This window comes from Zalophus californianus, chromosome 5 (assembly GCF_009762305.2).
Source record: "Zalophus californianus isolate mZalCal1 chromosome 5, mZalCal1.pri.v2, whole genome shotgun sequence".
NCBI classification, from domain to species: Eukaryota; Metazoa; Chordata; class Mammalia; order Carnivora; family Otariidae; genus Zalophus; species Zalophus californianus.
In genome coordinates, this window is record NC_045599.1 from 122,434,713 (window position 1) to 122,457,140 (window position 22,428).

Sequence of the window (22,428 nt, forward strand, 5' to 3'; positions counted from 1 at the left end):
GATACAGCACTAAAATACAAAAGAAAAACACCCGGTTCTCAAGGAGTTTACAGCCTAGCAGGGGAAGACAGACACAAGTAAATGTATGACGCATTTTGAATGTGAGATAGTGCTGAGTGCCGAGGGGAAGTGTGAGGCAGGGAAGGAGGATAGGGAGGGCCGGAGTGGGAAGGCAAGTTTAAACAGGGTGGCCAGGGAAGGTCCTCCAGAGGAAGACGATGTGTGAGCAAAGAACTGGAGGATGTGAGGGAGTAAGCCATGTGGCCTTCTGAAGGAGGAGGTCGCCAAGCAGAGGGAACAGCAAGTGGAGTGTGCCTGGGAAGTTCAAAGACGAGCAATGAAGACAGTGTGGCTGGAAAACAGAGGGCAAAGCAAAGATCAGGAGGAGGTAAGGTCAGAAAGGTGGCAGGTGAGATCAGGTGGGGGAGTTTGTAGAGCCTTCAACGTGATTTTATAGACTTTGGACTTCATTCTGAGTGATACAGAAAGTTGTGGAGGGATTTGAGCAGAGGAATGGTTATTTTCCTTCACTCTTCTTTTGATTTTCTTCTATTTGCATTCCTTTTATTTTTTTAAATTACTTTTTAAATTTATTTTTTTTGGTCAGTCCCTGCTCAGTTCCTAGTCTTTGGTATATTAATATTTCCTACACCTGTAGCAGCTGTTTTCTCCAGATGCCTAGACATTCTTCCTCTGCCCTGAAACTACTCTGAAGCAGTTTAGCAATAAATCAGTAGCCTCGTTTCATTTACCAATAAGGTGTGGGCATAACCTTTGCCTGCTTCTGCCTGAGAGGACTCTTAACATGTCCCTAAGGAGGTTAGTCCTTGGCTTCTGGAAATCCTTAGGAGGCTGGTGCTTGTTAAAAGCTACCTCCTAGCCCTTGAGTTACCTGGCTAGAGCCTGGGTCAGGGTTGGTGACGCATTGTCCTGGTCTCTTTGCAATGTGGGATGGATTCCCCAGGCTCTGCTGTGAACTAACAATGAAGTCAAGCCTGGAGACTTCCTCGAGTGCGCTTATGTACATTTCCCGGACCTTGCTGACAGCCTGCATGCATCTAGATTGTAGATGCCTAATCTCTTGGTTAGCGGTCTCACCTCCCCTTTTAGACATGTGTTAGGTTCTCTTTTTCTATCCCCTATGTATCCTAGCTGCTCTTTCAAAATTTTTATCCTTGTCCTCTGTTCTGCATATGAGAAATTCCTCAGCACTATATTTTTATTTATTAATTCCTTCTTCGTTAAATCCTGAGTTCATCTCTTTTTTGTTGCTGTTTTCATTATTTAAAAAATAACTAATTTTTATATCTATACTAATTCTTATTTTACTTTCCTGTTTTTCTGTGACAATTTATGATTCTCAACAAATGTTCTCTGTTTCTTTATTTGTATGAACGTTCAAAATACTTTTTATAATTCTTGGGTGGAATATTCTTTGAATGTTAATCGCCTGAAGGGGATTCTTTTTCCCATTATGGATTTTGTTGGCTGCCTTTCTTTACAGTAGATTTCTTTTTTTTTTTAAGATTTTTAAGATTTTAAGATTTAAGATTTTTTTTTAAAGATCTTTAAAAAAAAGATTTTATTTATTTGACAGAGAGAGACACAGCGAGAGAGGGAACACAAGCAGGGGGAGTGGCAGAAGGAGAAACAGGCTTCCCGCGGAGCAGGGAGCCGGACTCAGGGCTCGATCCCAGGACCCTGGGATCATGACCTGAGCCGAAGGCAGACGCTTAACGACTGAGCCACCCAGGCGCCCCCTACGGTAGATTTCTTCCTTTAGTGTGCAGGATCAGCTTTTGAGTGATACGATTTTATCTTCTCTCTTTTCTCTTTTGTGCTCACCTCCTCCTTGGCTAGTGGTTTTCTCTGTTGTCTCCATCCAGGTCTCAGGGCCTCCAGTCTAGAATCAGGTTTTAGCAGATTGGGGCTCCTGCTTTGTTGTGAGATTTGATATAGTGTAGATCCAGTCTGGAAGCCAGTTCCTGAGCATGGGGTCATGCCTTGTCAACCAGCTTCACTGAGTCCACAGTTTATAAAGCCTTGCTTGGGCTCTGGATGAAAGCAGTTTCATCAACCTCTTTCTATGAGCAATGAGGAGGGGAGGATAGACAGGAGGGAGTACTTCTGTGCCAGCACCTGTCTTTAAGCAGTGAGTCTGGATCCTATCCCTTGTCTGCTGTGGATTTTAAGTCCTCCCATCACTGTCATTTCAACTGCCTCTGCCTGTTTCCAGACTACAAATCCTGGAGACTCTGGGCTATAGTCATATTCCCTGCTTTGGGTTTCTGTTCCAATTCTAGTCCATAACAGTGTTTTTTTTTGCTTTGAAGCCTGGTTATATATTGTGGATTTTCTCATTTTACATTTTTCAAGTATTCTTTTGGAGGAAAAAGGGTATGTCAAGGTATGAAGTTAATTCACCATCTTGATTGGAGTTTTCAAATAGATTTTTAGGTAGAAATTTAGAATGCTAGTTGTGTCAGTAAGTTGTGCAACCAGTTAAACCCTAATTTTCTTACCTGGGTATCTCAGTCTGCTCAGGCTGCTGTAACAAAACACTAGGGGGCTTCAACAGCAGACATGTATTTCTCACAGTTCCAGGAGCTGGGAAGGCCAAGGTCAGGGTGCCAGCAGATTCAATTCTTGGTGACAGTCCTCTTTCAAGCTTGCAGATGGCCATCATCTCTCTGTGGGCTCACATGGTCTTTTCTTTGTGCTAGTGCAGAGGGAGAGAGAGAGCTTTAGGGTCTCTTCCTCTTCTTATAAGGCCACTAATCCCATAATGAGAGCATCACCTTCATGACCTCATCCAAACCTAATTACCTCCCAAAGGGCTTAGGACTTTAGCATATGACTTTTTGGGGAACACATTCAGTCCATAACATTGGAAAATCACTACATTATTGTTTCTGAGTTTGATTCAGAACTGTGGTTCTAGTAAATTCAATAGGTATATTGATAACAAAGAGTGTCCCACTAAAACAAATTTGATAAATTCTGTATTAATCCAGGTCAAACAGATTTTTCCCTGAAGTTCCTTTTGGAACCTGAAATGTGTGTTACTTATAAAGAGATTAAATATGCATAGTCTCCCAAACTCATTTCAACATGACATTTTTTTCATGCCATGCTTACTACTATATCCCAGAGGAGTATTCCATGGAACAAAATGTAGAAAATGTTAATACTAACCAGACAAAAATGTTTACATATATACACATATATATGTATATATATAAATGTTTATATATATGTATGTATATAAATGTTTACATATATATGTATAAAATATGAATTTGAATGTGAATTTACATTTATGTGTGAGTTTCTGAGTACCTAGAAAAAGAATGGTGTTATATATATATGCATGTGTTAAGTATTATTGCATCATATGTAATTAACATCAACAAATAGCATAATATATGAATAAAAAGTCATTGTAAAGTGTCTTGCTTCTTAATCAATGGAACATAGGAAATAGGAATTATAGAGCAATCGAATGTCAGAATGAAGGGTATATTGATACAGAATTGAATATTTTTCAAATTTTTAAAGTTCAAATTTTATACGGAAACTATCTCATATGTATGCATATATATCATATATATATATAGCAGAGTTGCACTGTTTGAAGTGAAGTTGGGAAAATGGGAGTCCTCACTCTTCCTTTTTAAGGTCAATCTTGAGGACCCTCGAGGACCCTTCTTACCTTCATAGGGCCTGGCTTAAATTCTACCATCTGTTGCTTCAGTTCCACAGCAGGGGAGTCAGGCTCTAAAAAGGTAACATGAGTTCTCAAAGTCTACTGGCTAATTAGGGTCAGAAGCAGGACTAGAGTGAAGATATCCTAATTCTTAGTTCAGTGCTCATTCCCCCACAACACTGGTTCTTCATTTTTTTAAAGCCTTTGAATTACTTTTTTCAAATGAAATATCATATAGAAATTCTACATATAAAACAAATAAAGCTCAGCTTCCCTGGTTGAAGGATGAGAGATGGGTCAGATGTCTGGAAGGACGGCTGAGGGTACTGTGGCTTTGTGTACTACTCTCTAGTCCTCCCATACTGGCCCTTAGTGGCTTAGGGCAACACTGTTTAAAAATGATACATGAAACTGGGCAGAAACAATGCACCCTGTTCTTCAAACCAGAGAGGATACCATTAATACACATGAGAGGGAATCTCTTGATACCCATTGGTCTTACCCCTTACAAGAGATCGTGGCTCTTATCTAAAAGAGAAAGAAAACTTTGTCTAGCTACGGGATTGTTCTTTGTCAAAGAGCAAAATGGCAAAGTTTATTCTTTAATTTAAATGAGGAGACCAGAGTTCCTGCAAACTTTACCATTTGAGCTGGCATCAGAGTTGTCACACACAGCAGAAGCAGAAATAATCCAGCTCTTGGGCCTTAGGGCACAAGCTTCTAGAACTTCGGTCATTATGCGTGTGATTCAGTGGTGAATCAGTGCCTTTCTGTGATTTCAAATAATAACAAGTACCCAGGAGGGTACAAGGCGGCAGCATTGTTCAGAGCAATCAGTCTCTCATTTGTGTGCTCAACTGAATGAGGAGAAACACAAGTAAATATTCCGCGTTAATAGCAAAATCATGCCTTTGTGCCAAGTTATTCACACAAAGTTGAAAATGAGTCACACATAACATTCTGTGGGTTTTCTGCCTTTTGTTCTTCCTATTTAAGAGAGTGAAGATGAGCTTAGAAATCTGATTGCTGTGTTGCCAAGGGAGATGAGAGGGGTAATTGGAGCAAGGACTATTTCTTACAGACTCAGCCCCAAGGTAGACAATGGGAAGCTAACTTCTGTTGGAGGATTGGTCCAGTGCTGAGATATGAGGGGTTTCATGGCTATTTTTCAGAATCTTCCCTCCTCAGAAGAAGGCAAGGAATCCTATTACCAGGGACTCTTTATTTGAGAACACAAAACAGTAAACATCAAGCTTTGACTAGGAGAAGTTACATTTAGGAGTAAAGATATATATATATATATAATCTACCTAAGCTAAGAACAAATAAATACATATTTTCCTATTAGAGTCTCTGCAGTATTTTGTTTTGCTTTTATCTAGGAACTTATTTTTAATTAGAAGACCTGCATCTAAACTTGTTTCATTTCTAGTTTGTCTATGCAGGGATTCTGTGGAATCTGGAGACACTTTAATACTATTCAAAAACAGTCCTTAATAGATTTTAATCTCCATTCTTTCTACTGTTTAGAAGTTGTGGGAAAATAGCTGTGGTGTTTATTGGTTTATTGATTGATTGATTATTTATTTCGAAAAATATATTGAGCACATACTATATGTCAGCCATCATACTAGTGTCTGAGGAAGAGAAATGAACAAGAGAGACAGTCCCTGCTTTCAATGAGCTTAAAGTCTAGTTGTAATTATATATATTCTGTTAACCTACATTTATGAAGTACATACAGCTTTCATCGTTTTAGCATTTTGAAACAAGAATGTTTTGTTCCAAAAGTACTTGAAACCTTCAAGATACAAGATACACAGTTGGAATTAGTTGTAATGGATGCATTAGGAGTTGAGTAGTAATGCCCGTAGAGGTGATCAGTTACAGCAAGAGATTATGACTTTCAAAAGGAGGGTGATGAGGATAAAGAACAACACCGAAGAATAAGAAAAATTCACTTGCATTTAATTTTGGAATGTATATGACACTTTTTTTTTTTAAAGTTTGTTCTCATTAGAGACATGTACCTTGATTTATTGATTATTTTGATTGGGCTATTTGTATTCATTCTGGAAGTCCATGCTGAGTACCAGGGAAATCTGCCTAAAAGGTGAGTTAAAAAAAATTTTTTTTAAGAAGGAACAAGGTGGTAGAACTCTGTCATTTTCTCATCTCATGAATGTATTATAGGGTTGCATATTCAATACACCAGTCTTGGTACCATGCCCTTGGTCATTCCTAAGTGAAACTTCTTTACTTGTAGTTAATATAGCAGGTCTAGGAGTACTATGTGACCTCATAGTCTTTCCTACCAAAATCCAGAGACTGGCTAATGACCTATATTTGGCCTGGTGCAAAAAGATGTATAAGCCAAACAGATTTTTTTCTTGTTTGGACCAAATTAGGAAATACAGAGAGAAGTGGGAGGCACATCCAAGAACATATAGAGATAATTAAGCTATGTGGTTGAGGTGATAAGTGAGGGTCAAGCTGGAGTTAGAGGAAAGCAAGGAGTATTAAGGAGATACATAAGAAAATGTATGAAGGTGAAAAGAAAAAAAAAATCAAGAAATTGGTGATAGGTTAGAAAAAGGCAAGCAGAAGAACTCATACAGGAATTTAGTAAAGTGGCAAGATATAAAATCAATCCACAGAAATCAGTGGCATTCCTATACACCAACAACAAGACAGAAGAAAGAGAAATTAAGGAGTCGATCCCATTTAAAATTGTACCCAAAACCATAAGATACCTAGGAATAAATCTAACCAAAGAGGCAAAGAATCTGTACTCAGAAAACTATAGAATACTCGTGGAAGAAATTGAGGAAGACACAAAGAAATGGAAAAACGTTACATGCTCATGGATTAGAAGAACAAATATTGTGAAGATGTCAATGCTACCTAAAGCAATCTACACATTCAATACAATCCCTATCAAAATACCACCAACTTTTTTCAAAGAAATGGAACAAATTATCCTAAAATTTGTATGGAACTAGAAAAGACCCCAAGTAGCCAGAGGAATGTTGAAAAAGAAAAGCAAAGCTGGTGGCATCACAATTCCAGACTTCAAGCTCTATTACAAAGCTGTCATCATCAAGACAGTGTGGTACTGGCACAAAAACAGACACATAGATCAATGGAACAGAATAGAGAGCCCAGAAATGGACCCTCAACTCTATGGTCAACTCATCTTCAACAAAGCAGGAAAGAATGTCCAATGGAAAAAAGACAGTCTCTTCAACAAATGGTGTTGGGAAAATTGGACAGCCACATGCAGAAGAATGAAACTGGACCATTTCCTTACACCACACACAAAAATAGACTCAAAATGGATGAAAGACCTCAATGTGAGACAGGAATCCATCAAAATCCTCGAGGAGAACACAGGCAGCAACCTCCTCGACCTCAGCCGCAGCAACTTCTTTCTAGAAACATCGCCAAAGGCAAGGGAAGCAAGGACAAAAATGAACTATGGAGACTTCATCAAGATAAAAAGCTTTTACACAGCAAAGGAAATAGTAACAAAACCAAAAGACAACCGACAGAATAGGAGAAGATATTTGTAAATGACATATCAGATAAAGGGCTAGTATCCAAAATCTATAAAGAACTTATCAAACTCAACACCCAAAGAACAAATAATCCAATCAAGAAATGGGCAGAAGACAGGAACAGACATTTCTGCAAAGAAGACATCCAAATGGCCAACAGACACATGAAAAAGTGCTCAACATCACTCGGCATCAAGGAAATCCAAATCAAAACCTCAATGAGATACCACCTCACACCAGTCAGAATGGCTAAAGTTAACAAGTCAGGAAACAATAGATGTTGGCGAGGATGCGGAGAAAGGGAAACCCTCCTACATTGTTGGTGGGAATGCAAGCTGGTGCAGCCAGTCTGGAAAACAGTATGGAGGTTCCTCAAAAAGTTGAAAATAGAGCTACCGTACGATCCAACAATGCACTACTGGATATTTACCCCAAAGATACAAATGGAGTGATCCAAAGGGGTACGTGCACCCCAATGTTTATAGCAGCAATGTGTACAATAGCCAAACTATGGAAAGAGCCAAAATGTCCATTAACAGATGAATGGATAAAGAAGATGTGGTGTATATATACAATGGAATATTATGCAGTCATCAAAAAAACCCGAAATCTTGCCATTTGTAACAATGTGGATGGAACTAGAAGGTATTATGCTAAGCGAAATAAGTCAATCAGGAGACAAATATCATATGATCTTACTGATATGAGGAACCCTTATTCTCAGGAAATAAACTGAGGGTTGCTGGCGTGGTGGGGGGTGGGAGGGGTGGGGTGGCTGGGTGATGGACATTGGGGAGGGTATGTGCTATGGTGAGCGCTGTGAATTGTGTAAGAGTGATGGGTCACAGACCTGTGCCTCTGAAACAAATGTACATTATATGTTTTTTTTTAAAAAGAAGATAATAGGAAGGGAAAAGTGAAGGGGGGGAAATTGGAAGGAGAGATGAACCATGAGGAACTATGGACTCTGAGAAACAAACTGAAGGTTTTAGAGGGGAGGGGGTGGGGGGATGGGTTAGCCTGGTAATGGGTATTAAGGAGGGCACACGTTGCATGGAGCACTGGGTGTTATATGCAAGCAATGAATCATGGAACACTACATCAAAAACTAATGATGTAATGTATGGTGACTAACATAACATAATAAAATTAAATTAAAAAAAGAAAAAGGAAGCAGAGATATTAGTAACATATCGGTACAGGGTAGTCATAAAGTCTGAAAACAGTAGTATTTCATCATGCATTGTAATACAATACCAGTAATATGTTTGGCTATATTCATAGACTTCGTGTCTAGGCTGTAAGTAAAGATTTTGTAGCTTGGCTCTACTATGGATCCTACTCTAGTTGTTTGACTTTTCCTGGATTACTGTGTATTTGTATTCATACAGTACACCCCCTCACCATCCCCAGCATTACTTTATTACTTGGGATAACTAAAGTGAGCCATCTTTTCTTGCAACCAGAAGATACTAACTGAACCAGACTCTTTGAGGGTGGAGCACATTTCCTAACATGGATTTATATGCTTTCTATGAGTTTTCTTTGTTCTTACTTTTCTTGTGATCTGTGAAATATTTTGGCTCCTAGAATTTGTAAAACTTACATTTTCTTAATGTTGCACATCGATTAGTGCTTTTTTCCATGTAAATATTTCTACCACATTATAAACGCAGTATTTGATTTAAACCATAGATTTGTATTTACAGCATGGAAAACAAACTGTTTAGTTTACTTCTGTCCATCTAATAATAACTATAATATCATGCTTGCCAAAACCTCCATTAAAGACATATGCCTTGACTCATTGATTCCAATAATAGGAAAAAGCACCATTTCCCAGCAACTGGAGATTTGATGTTGCTTTTGAGGAGGGACAGAAAGGATCCCACCGAAATATTTATATAACATGAGAACTTGAGGAAGCCCTCAGTAGTAGAACAGGAATTGAAAGTTTTTGTAGGGATATAAGTTGGCTAGTAGTGAGAATATGGTACAGATGGATGAGACCAGTAACATAGAATAAAAGTCAAACTTTAAGTTATATAAACTTGAAGAACAGGGGCATGAAGAAGAGAGGCAAAAATAAAACAAATTTCAGACTGATAATAGTAATAATAATTAAACCCAAACTTTAATTTGGGTAGCCCAGGCAAGACAGAAACTAGGTAATGATGTAGTTCTCATTATTTGACAATAGTATATACAATATATTAGCTTATTAAAAGAAACAGCTTTTTCCTGTCTCTTTGATCCCAGGTGAGTGTATCATGAGGTTTTTATACAGACAGCATTGAATTTCAAAATTATGAATCTCAACATATAGGCAGGACACTAAGTCTGTAAGTATATTAAAACACAAAATTATGTATCAAATAGCATACTTAAAATTAAAAATCCATATGGATTACACAACCAGTGGTTTCTTACAGTGGCCTTTGGTGAAAGTCAAACTCTAAAGATAAATTTATGGAGGCTTGGGGTGGACATTGACTGGTATCTTCAAGACACATTGCTGTTATGTGCTTTCTTTGGGTGCAGAGTAAGACTTATTCCCCCTCTAATATCAATGGATTGAATAGAAGCCTCAGTTAAAATATAGACGACTAAAAAGCATCCTAAGCTTCTGACTGAGAGAAGAAGATTGATAGGATTTGATGGTATGCATAATAACTGAGAGTATGAAATTGAGAATTCAAGGATCCTGTGAAACACCTTGCCCTCTTCTGACTCCCCTTCAGTCTGTCTTCTCTCTTCCTCTCCTCCCTATCAAAACTCTATCTCTTTGAGGCTAGTTTTAATCAGGTGCTGGTCATATTAAAAAATTAATAACAAATTGGGAATAATCATCATCTTCTCCAGAACCTACTCATCTTCCTGTATTTTCTCCCTTTGGCCAGAAATAGTCTTATCTTTTTTTTCTCCTTCTTTCTAATAGTGTACAGTCCATTAGATGCCAAGAACTTCATCCTGCCACATTAATAATTTTCAAATCCATTTTATTCTATCTCTTTGCTGCTGTATTACTTTATGATTTTATTATTTCTCAACTAGATTATTTTTTTTTAAGTTTTTATTTGTTTATTTGAGAGAGAGAATGAGAGATAGAGAGCACGAGAGGGAAGAGGGTCAGAGGGAGAAGCAGGCTCCCTGCTTATGCGGGACTCGATCCCGGGACTCCAGGATCATGACCTGAGCTGAAGGCAGTTGCTTAACCAACTGAGCCACCCAGGCGCCCTCTCAACTAGATTATTGTAAGTCTTCTAACTCATTTCCAGTTAAGTTTTCATATGGTTCTAGAATGATCTTTCTAAACTGCCAATTTTGTCTTCTGCTTATAACCATTCAGCATCCCCCTAAAGTATGAGACATGAAGCATGGCAGACAATGCCCTAAATTACCCAGGCTTTGCTTACAACCCTGGACATATTTTGACATTCTCATATAAACTGTTAACAAGGGACATCATGCTATGTATCAGTTGGAGCCAGAACATCCTTGAGGATTCACATCATAAGGAAATGTAAGCCACACATTTTTTTATTTTTTAGACTCCACACCTAGCATGAAACCCAATGCAGGGCTTGAGCTGATGACCCTTGAGACCCTGAGATCAGGAGTCAGATGCTTAACCAACTAAGTCACCCAGGTGCCCCAAGCCACATATTTATTATGCCAACTATCTACTCACCATTTTGGGGAATTATATATAAATTATTGTTTAATTAAGGATTAAATTAAATCAGACATTTTGTCTCTTTTTTTTCTGCTAACCAATGTCTTGGCCTAAAGGGAAAGACATTATTTAAAGAAAAATTTAGAAATTAAAATGTCTATGTATATCTAAATGGTAGTGTGGTAGCATGATTTAAATTTTGTGACCTTGTTGCATGCAGAGTAAGAAAAAATTTATTTTATTTTATTTAGTTTTTAAAGATTTTATTTATTTGACAGAGAGAGACACAGCAAGAGAGGGAACACAAGCGGGTGGGCGGGTGGGGTGGAGGGAGAAACAGGCTTCCCACAGAGCAGGGTGCCCGATGTGGGGCTCGATCCCAGGACCCTGGGATCATGACCTGAGCTGAAGGCAGAGGCTTAAGAACTCAGCTACCCAGGTGCCCCAGAAAAACAATATTTTAAAAAACACACTTTAGGGCGCCTGGGTGGCTCAGTTGGTTAAGCGACTGCCTTCGGCTCAGGTCATGATCCTGGAGTCCCGGGATCGAGTCCCACATCGGGCTCTCTGCTCAGCAGGGAGTCTGCTTCTCCCTCTGACCCTCTTCCCTCTCGTGCTTTCTATCACTCATTCTCTCTCTCTCTGAAATAAATAAATAAAATCTTTAAAAAAAAAAAAAAAACACACACTTTAGTTATAGGGGCTATTTACCAGATTGTGTGCAGAAAAATTCCATAAACTAGGTCACCATATTACAGAAGACTTTCCACAAGTACTTTTTTCTTCCCAGAGCCTCATAGTCATAGTTTTCCCCTTCACTGTTGCATGCTGTTGTTTTTATGATGCTTACTATTAAATTTTGCTTCAACAGAGATACCAGAGAGCATGTCATTTCTGTAAACCAACATTTTACTATTGTTCTCCCGCTTTTCATCCTACTTTCTCCTACTTTTCATTCTTCATTGCCAGAAGTCCCTGGTTGCCTGGTATAAGAAAACATCATAATTATCTCATTAATATTTGGTCCTGGCCTCCCTGCTAATCAGGTTAGTATTGCTGAGAATTCAAAAAAAGAAAACAGAAATCTACTAAGAAGGAATAATTGATCCTCAGACAGTTCTAGAAAGCTGCCCAGGAACAAAAGTTCATCTGCTTGGTGAAATAGGAGATAGTAGGTTTATGTGGAGAGTATAGCTCCATCAATTTTAACTAGTCTATACTTTAGGCTTCTGGAAGGCAGAGAACATGCTCTTAGCCCTTCAGCACCTTGTCTGTAGCAGGCTCTCACATTTGTTGATTGTTTCGAAGATAAACAAATTCTGAAATGAATTTTTTTTCTTTTCTGTCCTCTCTGAATTCACTTACTGCTCCTCAGAATGTGCTTCCTGAGTGGAAAGCAGTCTGTACTGCATATGCTCAAATGGGCTGTTATAACTCTGGAGATAAGTTTTTGATCTATCATATTATTATTATTTTAAAGCCATTGGTCACAGTTGGGTAGACATGCTTGCTGAATGTTGAGTATGGTATTTGACACTGGACTATGGTATTACTCTGGGCTATATATGTGACTATAATGGATAAAACTAATTCAGGTAATAAAGCTACTTGTGGCTCAGGTAAATGAGACCCTAGAGCAAAAATAGTTAAACACCTAAATCAAAGCCAGTATTGCTGGTCACTATGACTTCCAAATATATTCTAGAACAACTGTGACTCTTGCAATAACTCCATAAAATACGAGCCAGCTTAAAAAGGAGATTCTTTTCCACTAGGTGTAGTATTATTAGACAGATGGCATTGTGTAGATTATTCATATCAATTATAATTATAGATTCTCTAAATTAGTACAGTGAATATTGACAGAACATGTTCTTTATGTCCATTCTCACTGTATTTGTTGATGTGGTCTCTAATGAAACTAGAAGTTTTTAAGAATGAATGAAAACCTATCTATTGCTTACATTCCTTCTAGAATTTGCAACACAAAGATACAAATTCCAAAAATAGCTAGTCAAGATAATAATCCATGGAAGTCTTGTCTTGTACCTCAGTTCTTTGAATTGCTCCTGGGAAATAGATGGCTGAGCACACCTTGAAATCCTATTCAATCTGGTAATATAATTGGAACCACTTTAATTTTTGCTATTGTTTATCCACTATTTGTAAAATTATAAGTGCTGTTATTTATTTGTTGAAAATGCCACAGGGGTATCTTGGTAGCTCAGTCAGTTAAGTGTCTGACTCTTGATTTTGGCTCAGGTCATGATCTCAGGCTAGTGGAATCGAGCCCTGTGTCAAGCTCTGTGCTCAGTGTAGAGTCTCCTTGGGATTCTCTTTTTCCCTCTCCCTCTGCCCCTCCCCCTGCTTATGCTTTCTCTAAATAAATAAATAAAATCTAAAAAAATAAGAAAAGAAAATGCTGCAACATAACCCACTGTCATCTATCTATCTATCTGTCTGTCTATCTATCTATCTATCTATCTATCATTTATCTATTTATTCATTTATAAGTAAGGTCTATGCCCAATGTCAATATTGAACTAATTACTCTGAGATCAATAGTCACATACGCAACTGACTGAGCTAGCCAGCACCCCCACTCTCATTTTTTAGTCTAATTAAAATGTGTTCTGATATTGAAACTTGCTTATTTTGTTTACTATCTGGAAGCAAGCAATGTGAAGAATCATGGGGTTTTGTTTGTTTGTTTTGATTTATTGTTGTTATTGTTGTTGTACCTAATTGTCAGATCATCCTGAATATGCTGTGGTTACAGAGGGCATGGTCACTTGGTAGAGGAGCAATCCTTGGAGTTGAATTTCTCAGGAAATCTCTTTGAACAGTTATTTGTTGTCCTGAAGAAAAAATAGATAGTACCGTAAGCAAAATGTGTAGTTTTTGGTTTTCCACTGAATCTGAAAATGTCAGAGCTAATGGAGACTAGTTAGGAATGAAAATACAATGTGTTGAATTGGATATGAAACATGCAGCAGGCTGCTTCTTTTTGCTGTTATTCCAGTCATAAGAAAATGACATGTACTCAAAGTCATTTGGTTTTCTGCATCAAATTCTTTGATACACAAAGGACCCTGGGGTTGATGTAGGGTTGTATGGGGCTTGTTAGAAAATTTTTCAAGCCATTTCCCTCTTCCATCAATGTGTTGTTTCATCATAGTCTTTTTTAGGTCAAATAAGGGCCAAAAAAAGCTATTCTCTGATAGAATAATGAGGAAAGAACATTGACTTATTTCCTGATTTTCAACTGGTGAGAATGTTGCTAAGCCAGTGTAGATAATTTCTAGAAGACTCAATAAGTACTTTGACTTCTCATGGTGACATTGCCCCCTAGACATTTTAGGGTCTAACATCTGTTGGGGAGAAAGAATTTACTATACCCTTTAAGGTCCTTCTAGCTGGACTAAGAATCAAACTGACACAAGACAGATTCACAGGAGAAAATCAGATTTAATAGTGTAGCTGCAGGGAAATTCCAGAGGCAGTCAGGCAACATGATGCTTGCATAATCTTAGGAGAAGGATAGGGGTCTAAGGATACAAAAGCGAGAAAGACCATTAGCAGGAGGTTGAAAGATGTTTAGAAAACAAAGGTTATCCTGTTATATAGATAAATTTCTTAGGTAAAAAGGAATCTCTGTTAATAGTTCCCTATGTGGTAAATCAGGCAGTTAAGGGGGAGATAAAGAGCTTTTCCTGAATCTGCTGGGTTTTAATTCAAAATAATGTTAATTCAAAATAATATTTTTAATTCAAAATAATGTTCATAACAAAGAAGCCCATCTTGGAGCGGCCTGCCCTTGGCCCTTACACATATAAAGAATAGATTAATAGATTTATTTTAAATCTTTTTTTTAAGATTTATTTATTTAGAGAGCATGTGTGAGTGGGGGAGGGGCAGAGGAAGAGGGAGAAAGAGAGAAGCAGACTCCCTGCTGAGTGGTGAGCCTGAGATCATGATCTGAGCCGAAATCAAGAGTTGGTTGCTCAACTAACTGAGCCACAGAGGGGCCCCAGATTTATTTTAAAGTAATCAATAAATAGGAAAGAATCAGATCTATGAGTGCTTTTCAACCACAGAGACCTGCCTATCAGATGCTAAGCATCTTGCTTTGAATCTCCTACAGTCTTCTTAAAGCAAATATATAAATCTACTTCCCCTTGGCAATTAATTCATGTGTCCAACCAATAAGAAATTTATCAAGCATCACTGAGAGCCAGACTGAAGCCTATGCACTGAGGATGAAATGTTGAACAAAACAACAGTCGTCCTTGTATTTATAGTGTTTATTATTTAGAGAGGAGAAACCCTCATTAATCACATTATTATGCAAATAGACAATTAATTCCAAGCTGGAATGAGTGCTAAGAGGGGCAACTGCAGTATGCTGTGAGAGCATCTCACAAGAGAACTGACTTCTTTGAGGGGAAGTAGGGAAAGGGACTGCAAGAAAGGCTTCCCTGACCGACTGCCAATTAAGCTAAGATAAAAGAATGAGTAATAGTTAACGAGGCAGAAGATGACATCCAGGCAGAAATTGCAACATCTGCAAAGGCCCTGAGGTCGAAGGGGTTGGGAGAGCCCAGCACATTAGAGGAACTGGAAAGAAGATTGGTATATCTGGGGGAGTGGTAAAAGTTGCAGATGTAGATGAGGTAAGCAAGGACAAGACCATGTAGGGTCCTCTAAGATGTATTACATATTTTCCTCTTAGGAAAAAGTCATTAGAGGGGCTCAGTCACTGAAGTGAAAGAATAACATTTATGCTTTGAAAATATCACTGTGGCTGCTGTTGAGAGAGTGAATTGGAGGAGAAAAGAGTAGATACAGGGGAACCAATGAGAAGGATGTTTCAGTGGTCTAGGTAAGAAATGGTAGTATTTTCTCTCATTACTCTTGTGTAGGGAAGGATGGCAGCCTCGGAGATCAAGATAAAAAACACCCAAATCTGCCTTACCATTTAATCAGCAATCTTGGAATCACCTCAATTTCAGTCTTTTTCCTACTTCTATTACCCAGTTATTCTGTTGATTTTACCTCATCATCTTTTGTATCTTTTTCCATATTTCCATTTGTTTTTGACATTTGTGGAAGACATTTGTCTTTGAGGCTGTCCATCCTTGTTCCGGCACTTTTTTCTCCTTCTTAAAGCAATTGTAGCCATTTCCCACCCCCAAGCTCTGCCCAGGCTGGTGCCGGCTACCAGCACATCCATATGATCCCCTGACTCTCTGCAGCATGCCTCAGGCCAGCAGTCCCTTGAGGAGTCCCTTGCATGAATTACTTGAATATGGACCAGAAGGGGAAGGGAGGATTGTAGCATTACTTCAGGCTTGGCCTATGATGGAAATGATGGTGCTACTGATTAAAAGAGGGGTGATCAGATTTTTGAGGAACTTGATAAATTTAGTGTTCAAATGTTGAATCTGAAATATTTATAGAATACATAACAGACAATTGAAAATATAGGTTTGGAACTTGTAGAAAAGTCTAGTCTAGTGATGAGAATTAAAAAACAAAAGTAGCTGTAGAAATCATGAGTTTATGTAAATTTACCTGAGAGAAGTGTACAGATTGAGGAGGGGGCTGAGGATGGAGCTCAGTGGAACACCCACTTGGGTAAGGGTAATGGAAGAATAGAGCCTTGGAAGGATATTGAGGAACAGCTGCCAGAGAGGTAAGAGAAAACCAGGGGAGGGTAGTCTTGTAGAAGCAATGGAAGGGGAGAGTTTCAAGAAAAACAGAATGGTCACTATGTAAATGGTTTCAGTTGTATTGTCTGCTCAACAAAGTTTGCTCTACTTGGGAACCACCTCTCCACTAACCCGTGTAGTTCTAATGGTACTGTCAATGCCAGTGTTCTGCCTGCATGCTGACACAAAGTAGATATGAAACTCAGATCTAATTTTTCTCTTCACAGGGACTGGTTCAAATTAGTAGGAATGTGGTGGAAGCAGAGCCTGAATTCTTCCATGTGAGAGTGGTTTCCCAAATTGTGTTGATACTGTTTTTTGTTTTGTTTTGTTTTGTTTTGTTTTGTTTTGTTTTGTTTTAAGCCACAAAAAAACCATTATGGGCATATAAGCCAGCTGTCAGTCTATAAGTGGGTTACAGGATCCAGATTCTAGAATCTACCATTTGATAATTAACCTTAATTTTCCTGGTTAGATTTTAATATGAAACTAACTGATGAGTTAGTAAAAAAAAAAAAAAAAAGGAGGATTTTAAATATATTCTTAAATATGAAGTACCTGAATATTGAGTTGAGTGATTCTATTGTCTGGGATGTTATTTGCAAGAGATCTATGTTACAGTAATATTAACACTTTGAAGTGATACCATTATAATAGGAAAAAGAAATGATGGTTCATTTAAAAAACTTTTTTTCAGATCTAATGAAAATCTAGGGTTGGTCATCATGCCAAATTATGATACTCAGTTCACAGGACCGTCTCTCAACCTTGGGCTATCTCATTAACCATCTTCAGTCATGAAAGAAAATGTCTTTATTCCTGATGGATTATCAGAGGGATAATACCAGGCTTCATCCTGAATATTTCACATTTTGGACTTTTATAATTTGTTACTCTAAAGGAAAATCTTGCAGTCATTCTTATGGAGTCTTAACTATACTTCTTGACCTACTCACTAATCTGAAAGGCGAAGAGCATCATAGACTTTTACATTAGAAGGATTCTTTAGAGATCATGTAAAATTTGAATCCCCTTCTATTTATAGATGAAGAAAATGAGGCTGAATTGCCCAAATTCACTCACTGGGAGGCATATCAGGAACTTGTACCAGTTCTCAGCCCAGGCTCACCTTGCCATGCTCCTCAAGGATTATCCCTTCTTAAACATCAAAGGGGGCACAACCAGCCTCTGACTTAAAATGACTAGAATGGCTTTATTATTAAATGTTTCAAGCTGTAAGGTTAAGTAGGGGTTCACATAAATAATGTGGTTAGTACTTTTTTGTGACCATGTGCTTTGTCTCTTCATAATTGGGATGTGAACATTGTTCACAGCAGCTAAGGAGACCCTGTTCTTTATAAACGTTATGGAACAGCTGCACAGTATCACTCTGGCTCTTGAAAGTTTATGAAGTAAAGCAAACTACTGAAATAGCATTAACTTAATTTTGTTTATGAGAATTATTTTTGACTATTTGTATATTTTGAACAAGATTAGTAGCATTTCAGATTTCTGACCTGAGTCTGTTATTTTTACAACCACTGTTATGAATGGTGGTTCACTGTCCTATCTGTGGTCCATTAATAAGGGGATTATGAGAATGGTCTGATATGTCCAGTTTAATTCAGTGTACTCCTGTAGACTTCCCAGGAGTACCTGGAGGATACATTAAAATGTGCTTTTGGATGCCTCCTAGTTTCCAGTTCAGTCGACTTCATGAAATGTCCACAAGTTAGGTACTTCAGGAGCTTTAGCACATTTAATTCTATCATGCACATAACATGGCCAGCATTGGCAGTGATCCCATAATATCATGACCTGGTGAACTTGAAAAGGGTTATTATGTACCAAATTTAAGCGCTGTCAAATTATAGTGGGCACCATCATATACAGCCCAATCCCCATTAACAAAGGGCTTATTGGGAGTGCAGTCAGCAGACATCCTTCAGTTGTCAACCCCTTCAGAGATTATTTGTTATAGGTAGCTATCTTGCCTAGGGTCATACCCTTTTCCAGATAACCCATGCCCAATGACTGACAGAGAATAAATGTCTGATTATCTTGGTCCAACTCAGGACAACTCAGAGGCCCTTTCTAGCTTCAGAGTTCTCCATTGCATCAGCCAAGGCTCTTTTTTGGGTGGTCACTGTAGTTTGACTTTTCTTTTTGCCTATTTATACTTCTCCTTCTTACCTTACACATATATTGATCCCAAGGGCATGCAAAACTATCTCAGAGTCTGCTTCCTGGGGAATTCAACCTGGGATGTAAATATTTGCCTTTTTCCTATTAGCTGAAATGTATTGTCCAACATCACCATCTATTTGCATGTTGGGCAATTCCATGCTTAGGAAAATATATTTTTATTTTATTATTTTTTAAAAGATTTTATTTATTTATTTGACAGAGAGAGAGCGAGAGCACAAGTAGGCAGAGTGACAGGCAGCTGGAGAGGGAGAAACAGGCTCTCCGCTGAGCAGGGAGCCGGATGTGGGTCTTGATCCCAAGACCTGAGCTGAAGGCAGCCACTCAACAGACTGAGCCACCCAGGTGCCCCAGGAAAATACATTTTTAAAAGTGAACCTGTTTTTCAGGATGATAGAAAGTGCAGAAGCAGAAAGGATGGAGAAAACAGGCAGCATGGAATGCCCCTGTATTTTATTAAAGCAGTTGTCCCTACATACTAGGTGGAGGATGGGGTGTCTTGGCCAGACTGCAGCAGGTTACAGGCTCACTCGAGGGACAAAGGACTCTAAATAGGAATAGATGGAGGTCATTTCTGCAATTTTGTTTCAACTTCTTATTGGGGAAGTCAGATGGCTGTAGGTAGAATAAGTGAGAAAGAGATCTAACTGGTGTTGCCACTTTGCTGCTTTGATTAGTGGTTCTAGATGAAGGGTTAAAACTTGCACTTCCTATGCTACCATCTCTCTTGCCCATTTATTGTTTTTAGTAAGTGGGAATATTTATCATAGGTACTTTTGTTGGTATATAATGCTAGGTTTAAGAAAGACTAGAGGTAAAGAGGAAGCAGTAGTTTCCAACGGATATAAGACATGTGGGAATTCTTTTCACTTGGAATTAGCCTGTAAGTACATTGCTTACTGTGGGTAGGGAATAAAAGTTTGATGAATGAAAGTGATTTTGTGAACAATTTTGGATCTGAAAAGAGACTTGCCTTTAACCCAAAGCCTGAACTCATCAATAGTTTTTCCAGGGATGTCACTTTTAGAAAGAAATACGAAATAGTAGCAAAATAAACTATTAAGAAATTTCTTCAGTAAAAAATTCCAATTTCTCACTTTATCTTGGAGCTAGTCTATAATCACTGAAATGTTTTTCAAGAATTGCATCTACATGGTCAATGCTGTAAAATTACTGAGTTGCTCAGACTCCTGGGAGATAAAATTTCTGTATTTAAAATTATAGCCCTGACTCAGGTAAGAGCTTTAAGTAGTAAAGACTGACTCATTTATGTTTACAAGAGAGAGATCAACTTACCATAAACATTAATGGATGAAACAAAATAGTTTCCGATTTATTCTCTCATTAATTGGAAAATTCAATTAACAAGAAAAGTCTGCACACTGAAGGGTCTTGTTGAAAGTTTCATTAGCCATATCTATTCTTATAGGGGCAAGGGGGTCTTTGAAAGAGCTCTTTCCTTGGAATGAAATTCAGATCTAACAGAAGTGCTGAAGGAATAACCTCCTGAAGGGAAAAAGTCTTTCTTCTTTGGATGACCTAAGGATAGGCTGGAAATAAAAATGGTAAGATATCAGCTAGAAGCAGAGAAAGCAGGACAAGAAAACATTGACAAGTACATTATTTATGAGATGAACTTTTAAAAACCATTGAGTTGAGCATAAGGAAAGGCGTTCAACTTTGGAACTAAAAGGTTTAAAATGTAATATTGGGAACTATGTATGTGTATATGGTCTCTTTAAACAGAGGAATGTGAAGTATATTTTCATTAAAGGTACTTATATAGAATAGATAATATAATAGCACTAATTACTACAGTTATTTATTCAGCACATGTTTCAATTTTTATTTTGTTTTGCTTTTTATAATTTTATGATTTTTAAAATGTGTCTGTATAAATTTTATTTAATTCCATAATTTCCTATTATTTTAGATTTATTATTCTCATTTTACACTTGAGAAGAGTAGAGGACCAAAAAGCTAACATTTATCCAAAGTCACATTTTTTCTAAAGATTATTTATTTATTTGAGAGAGTGAGAGATGAGCACCTGAGCAGGGGGAGGGGCAGAGGGAGAGGGAGAGAGAGAATCTCAAGCAGACTCACAGCCCAGAGATTATGACCTGAGCTGATATCAAGAGTCAGATGCTTAACTGACTGAGCCATCTTTGTGTCCCCAAAGTCACATTTTTTAATTGGTAAAGGAATCATGGGATTTAAACCTTCTGACCTCAAAGCCTTTTCTAGCCACCATGCTTATGGGTGTTAATTGTTCTGGTAATTTTTAGCAGACCTGCAGAGTGGACAGCCAAGGCACATTGATTTTGCTGTTCTTTCCCTCCTGTAGATGTGGGATTGAGGAAGATGAATTCCTGGAGTTGCTTCAGCTCAGATTGCAGGTCAGCAAAACACCTGGAGTGGAACAAACTGTCCTTGCCTTCTCGCTGTCTCCTTGCAGAGTGCAGTGGTTTCTTACGCTCTTTCAGATCTCTATCTGATTGGGAATGCCAAAGGGTGGTAAATTACTCTGCTTCTTCCAGTTGTGAAATATATTGACAGCTACTTGCTGTTAATGATCTTTCTGAGAATATCCTTCATGCCCTGGAATTTCAGGCCCAGCAGTTCACATCTTGTTTATTTCTTGAGTTTATCTTAGCACAGTCATACCGATTAAGCTCTTAAAGAATAGGAAACTCAAGGAAATGGAAACACGGTTTAAAGGTATTTCTCAGAATTTCATATGCTTAGTGGGCAAGAGGCTCGAGATTCTTTAGCTATGGTGTTTAGGAAGAGAATATCCAAAGGAAATAATTTTCCAGCTTCCACATTTACTCTGACTTCTTTAGCAGCATCTTCACAGTGATTCCTACCCTCCAATACATCATGGGTCACTCTGAACTGCAGTCATTGTGCTGGCACGCTCTGCTAGGTAATGCATTTTGATTAGTAGCAAAGTTTGAAATTCTAATGCTTTTGAAGTTTGTTTGTTTTTGCAGATATGTGGATTTAATACATGAGTATCTTCAAATGTTGGTACACAAACACCTGACATCTAACTAATCCAAACTTGCACTCCTAATTCCCAACCAAACCTGCTCTCATCAAACTTAGTAGTTACAGCACTGTTTTTCTAGTCAGGAGGCAAAAAACGTATCATTAAAAAAATTTTCCTTCTCTCTCTTCCTCTGTAGGTAATTACATGCTATGTTTTGTTGTTTCTGCCTTCCCAATATTTCTCTGTTATTCTTCCCAAACTGGGTGCATAGAATACTAGTATAACTATTAGATGTTTACAGGCTTTTCATGGGATCAAATGAATTTGGAAAATGGTGTATTAAAAAAAAGTTAAACTTGTTTCTTTATGGTGACATATCATAGGTCTTTTAGATCTTTGTGTACATTTTGAATGTTCGAGAGGGGAATGTAATATATGACATTTCTAAAGTTTGTTAGCTCAAAAACAATCCCCTTAATTCACCAATTATATAAATGTTAGTAATAACACTGACACTAATGAGTAATCAAAGATGTTCATTAATAAATACCAGTGTTCTAGTTTGGGAAATACCATTT

At 37.9% G+C, this 22,428-nt stretch overlaps 1 protein-coding gene across 1 annotated transcript in view; it reads left to right on the top strand.

The window, feature by feature from the left end:
* The first annotated feature begins 258 nt into the window (after positions 1-258).
* Positions 259-22,428, top strand: part of LOC118356967 (60S ribosomal protein L30-like) — a 46,111-nt gene continuing 23,941 nt past the window's right edge. Inside the window, exon 1 of the mRNA XM_035727533.1 lies at positions 259-388. Within this exon, the coding sequence (XP_035583426.1) occupies positions 259-388 (130 nt within the window). The remainder of the gene's footprint in view (positions 389-22,428) is intronic.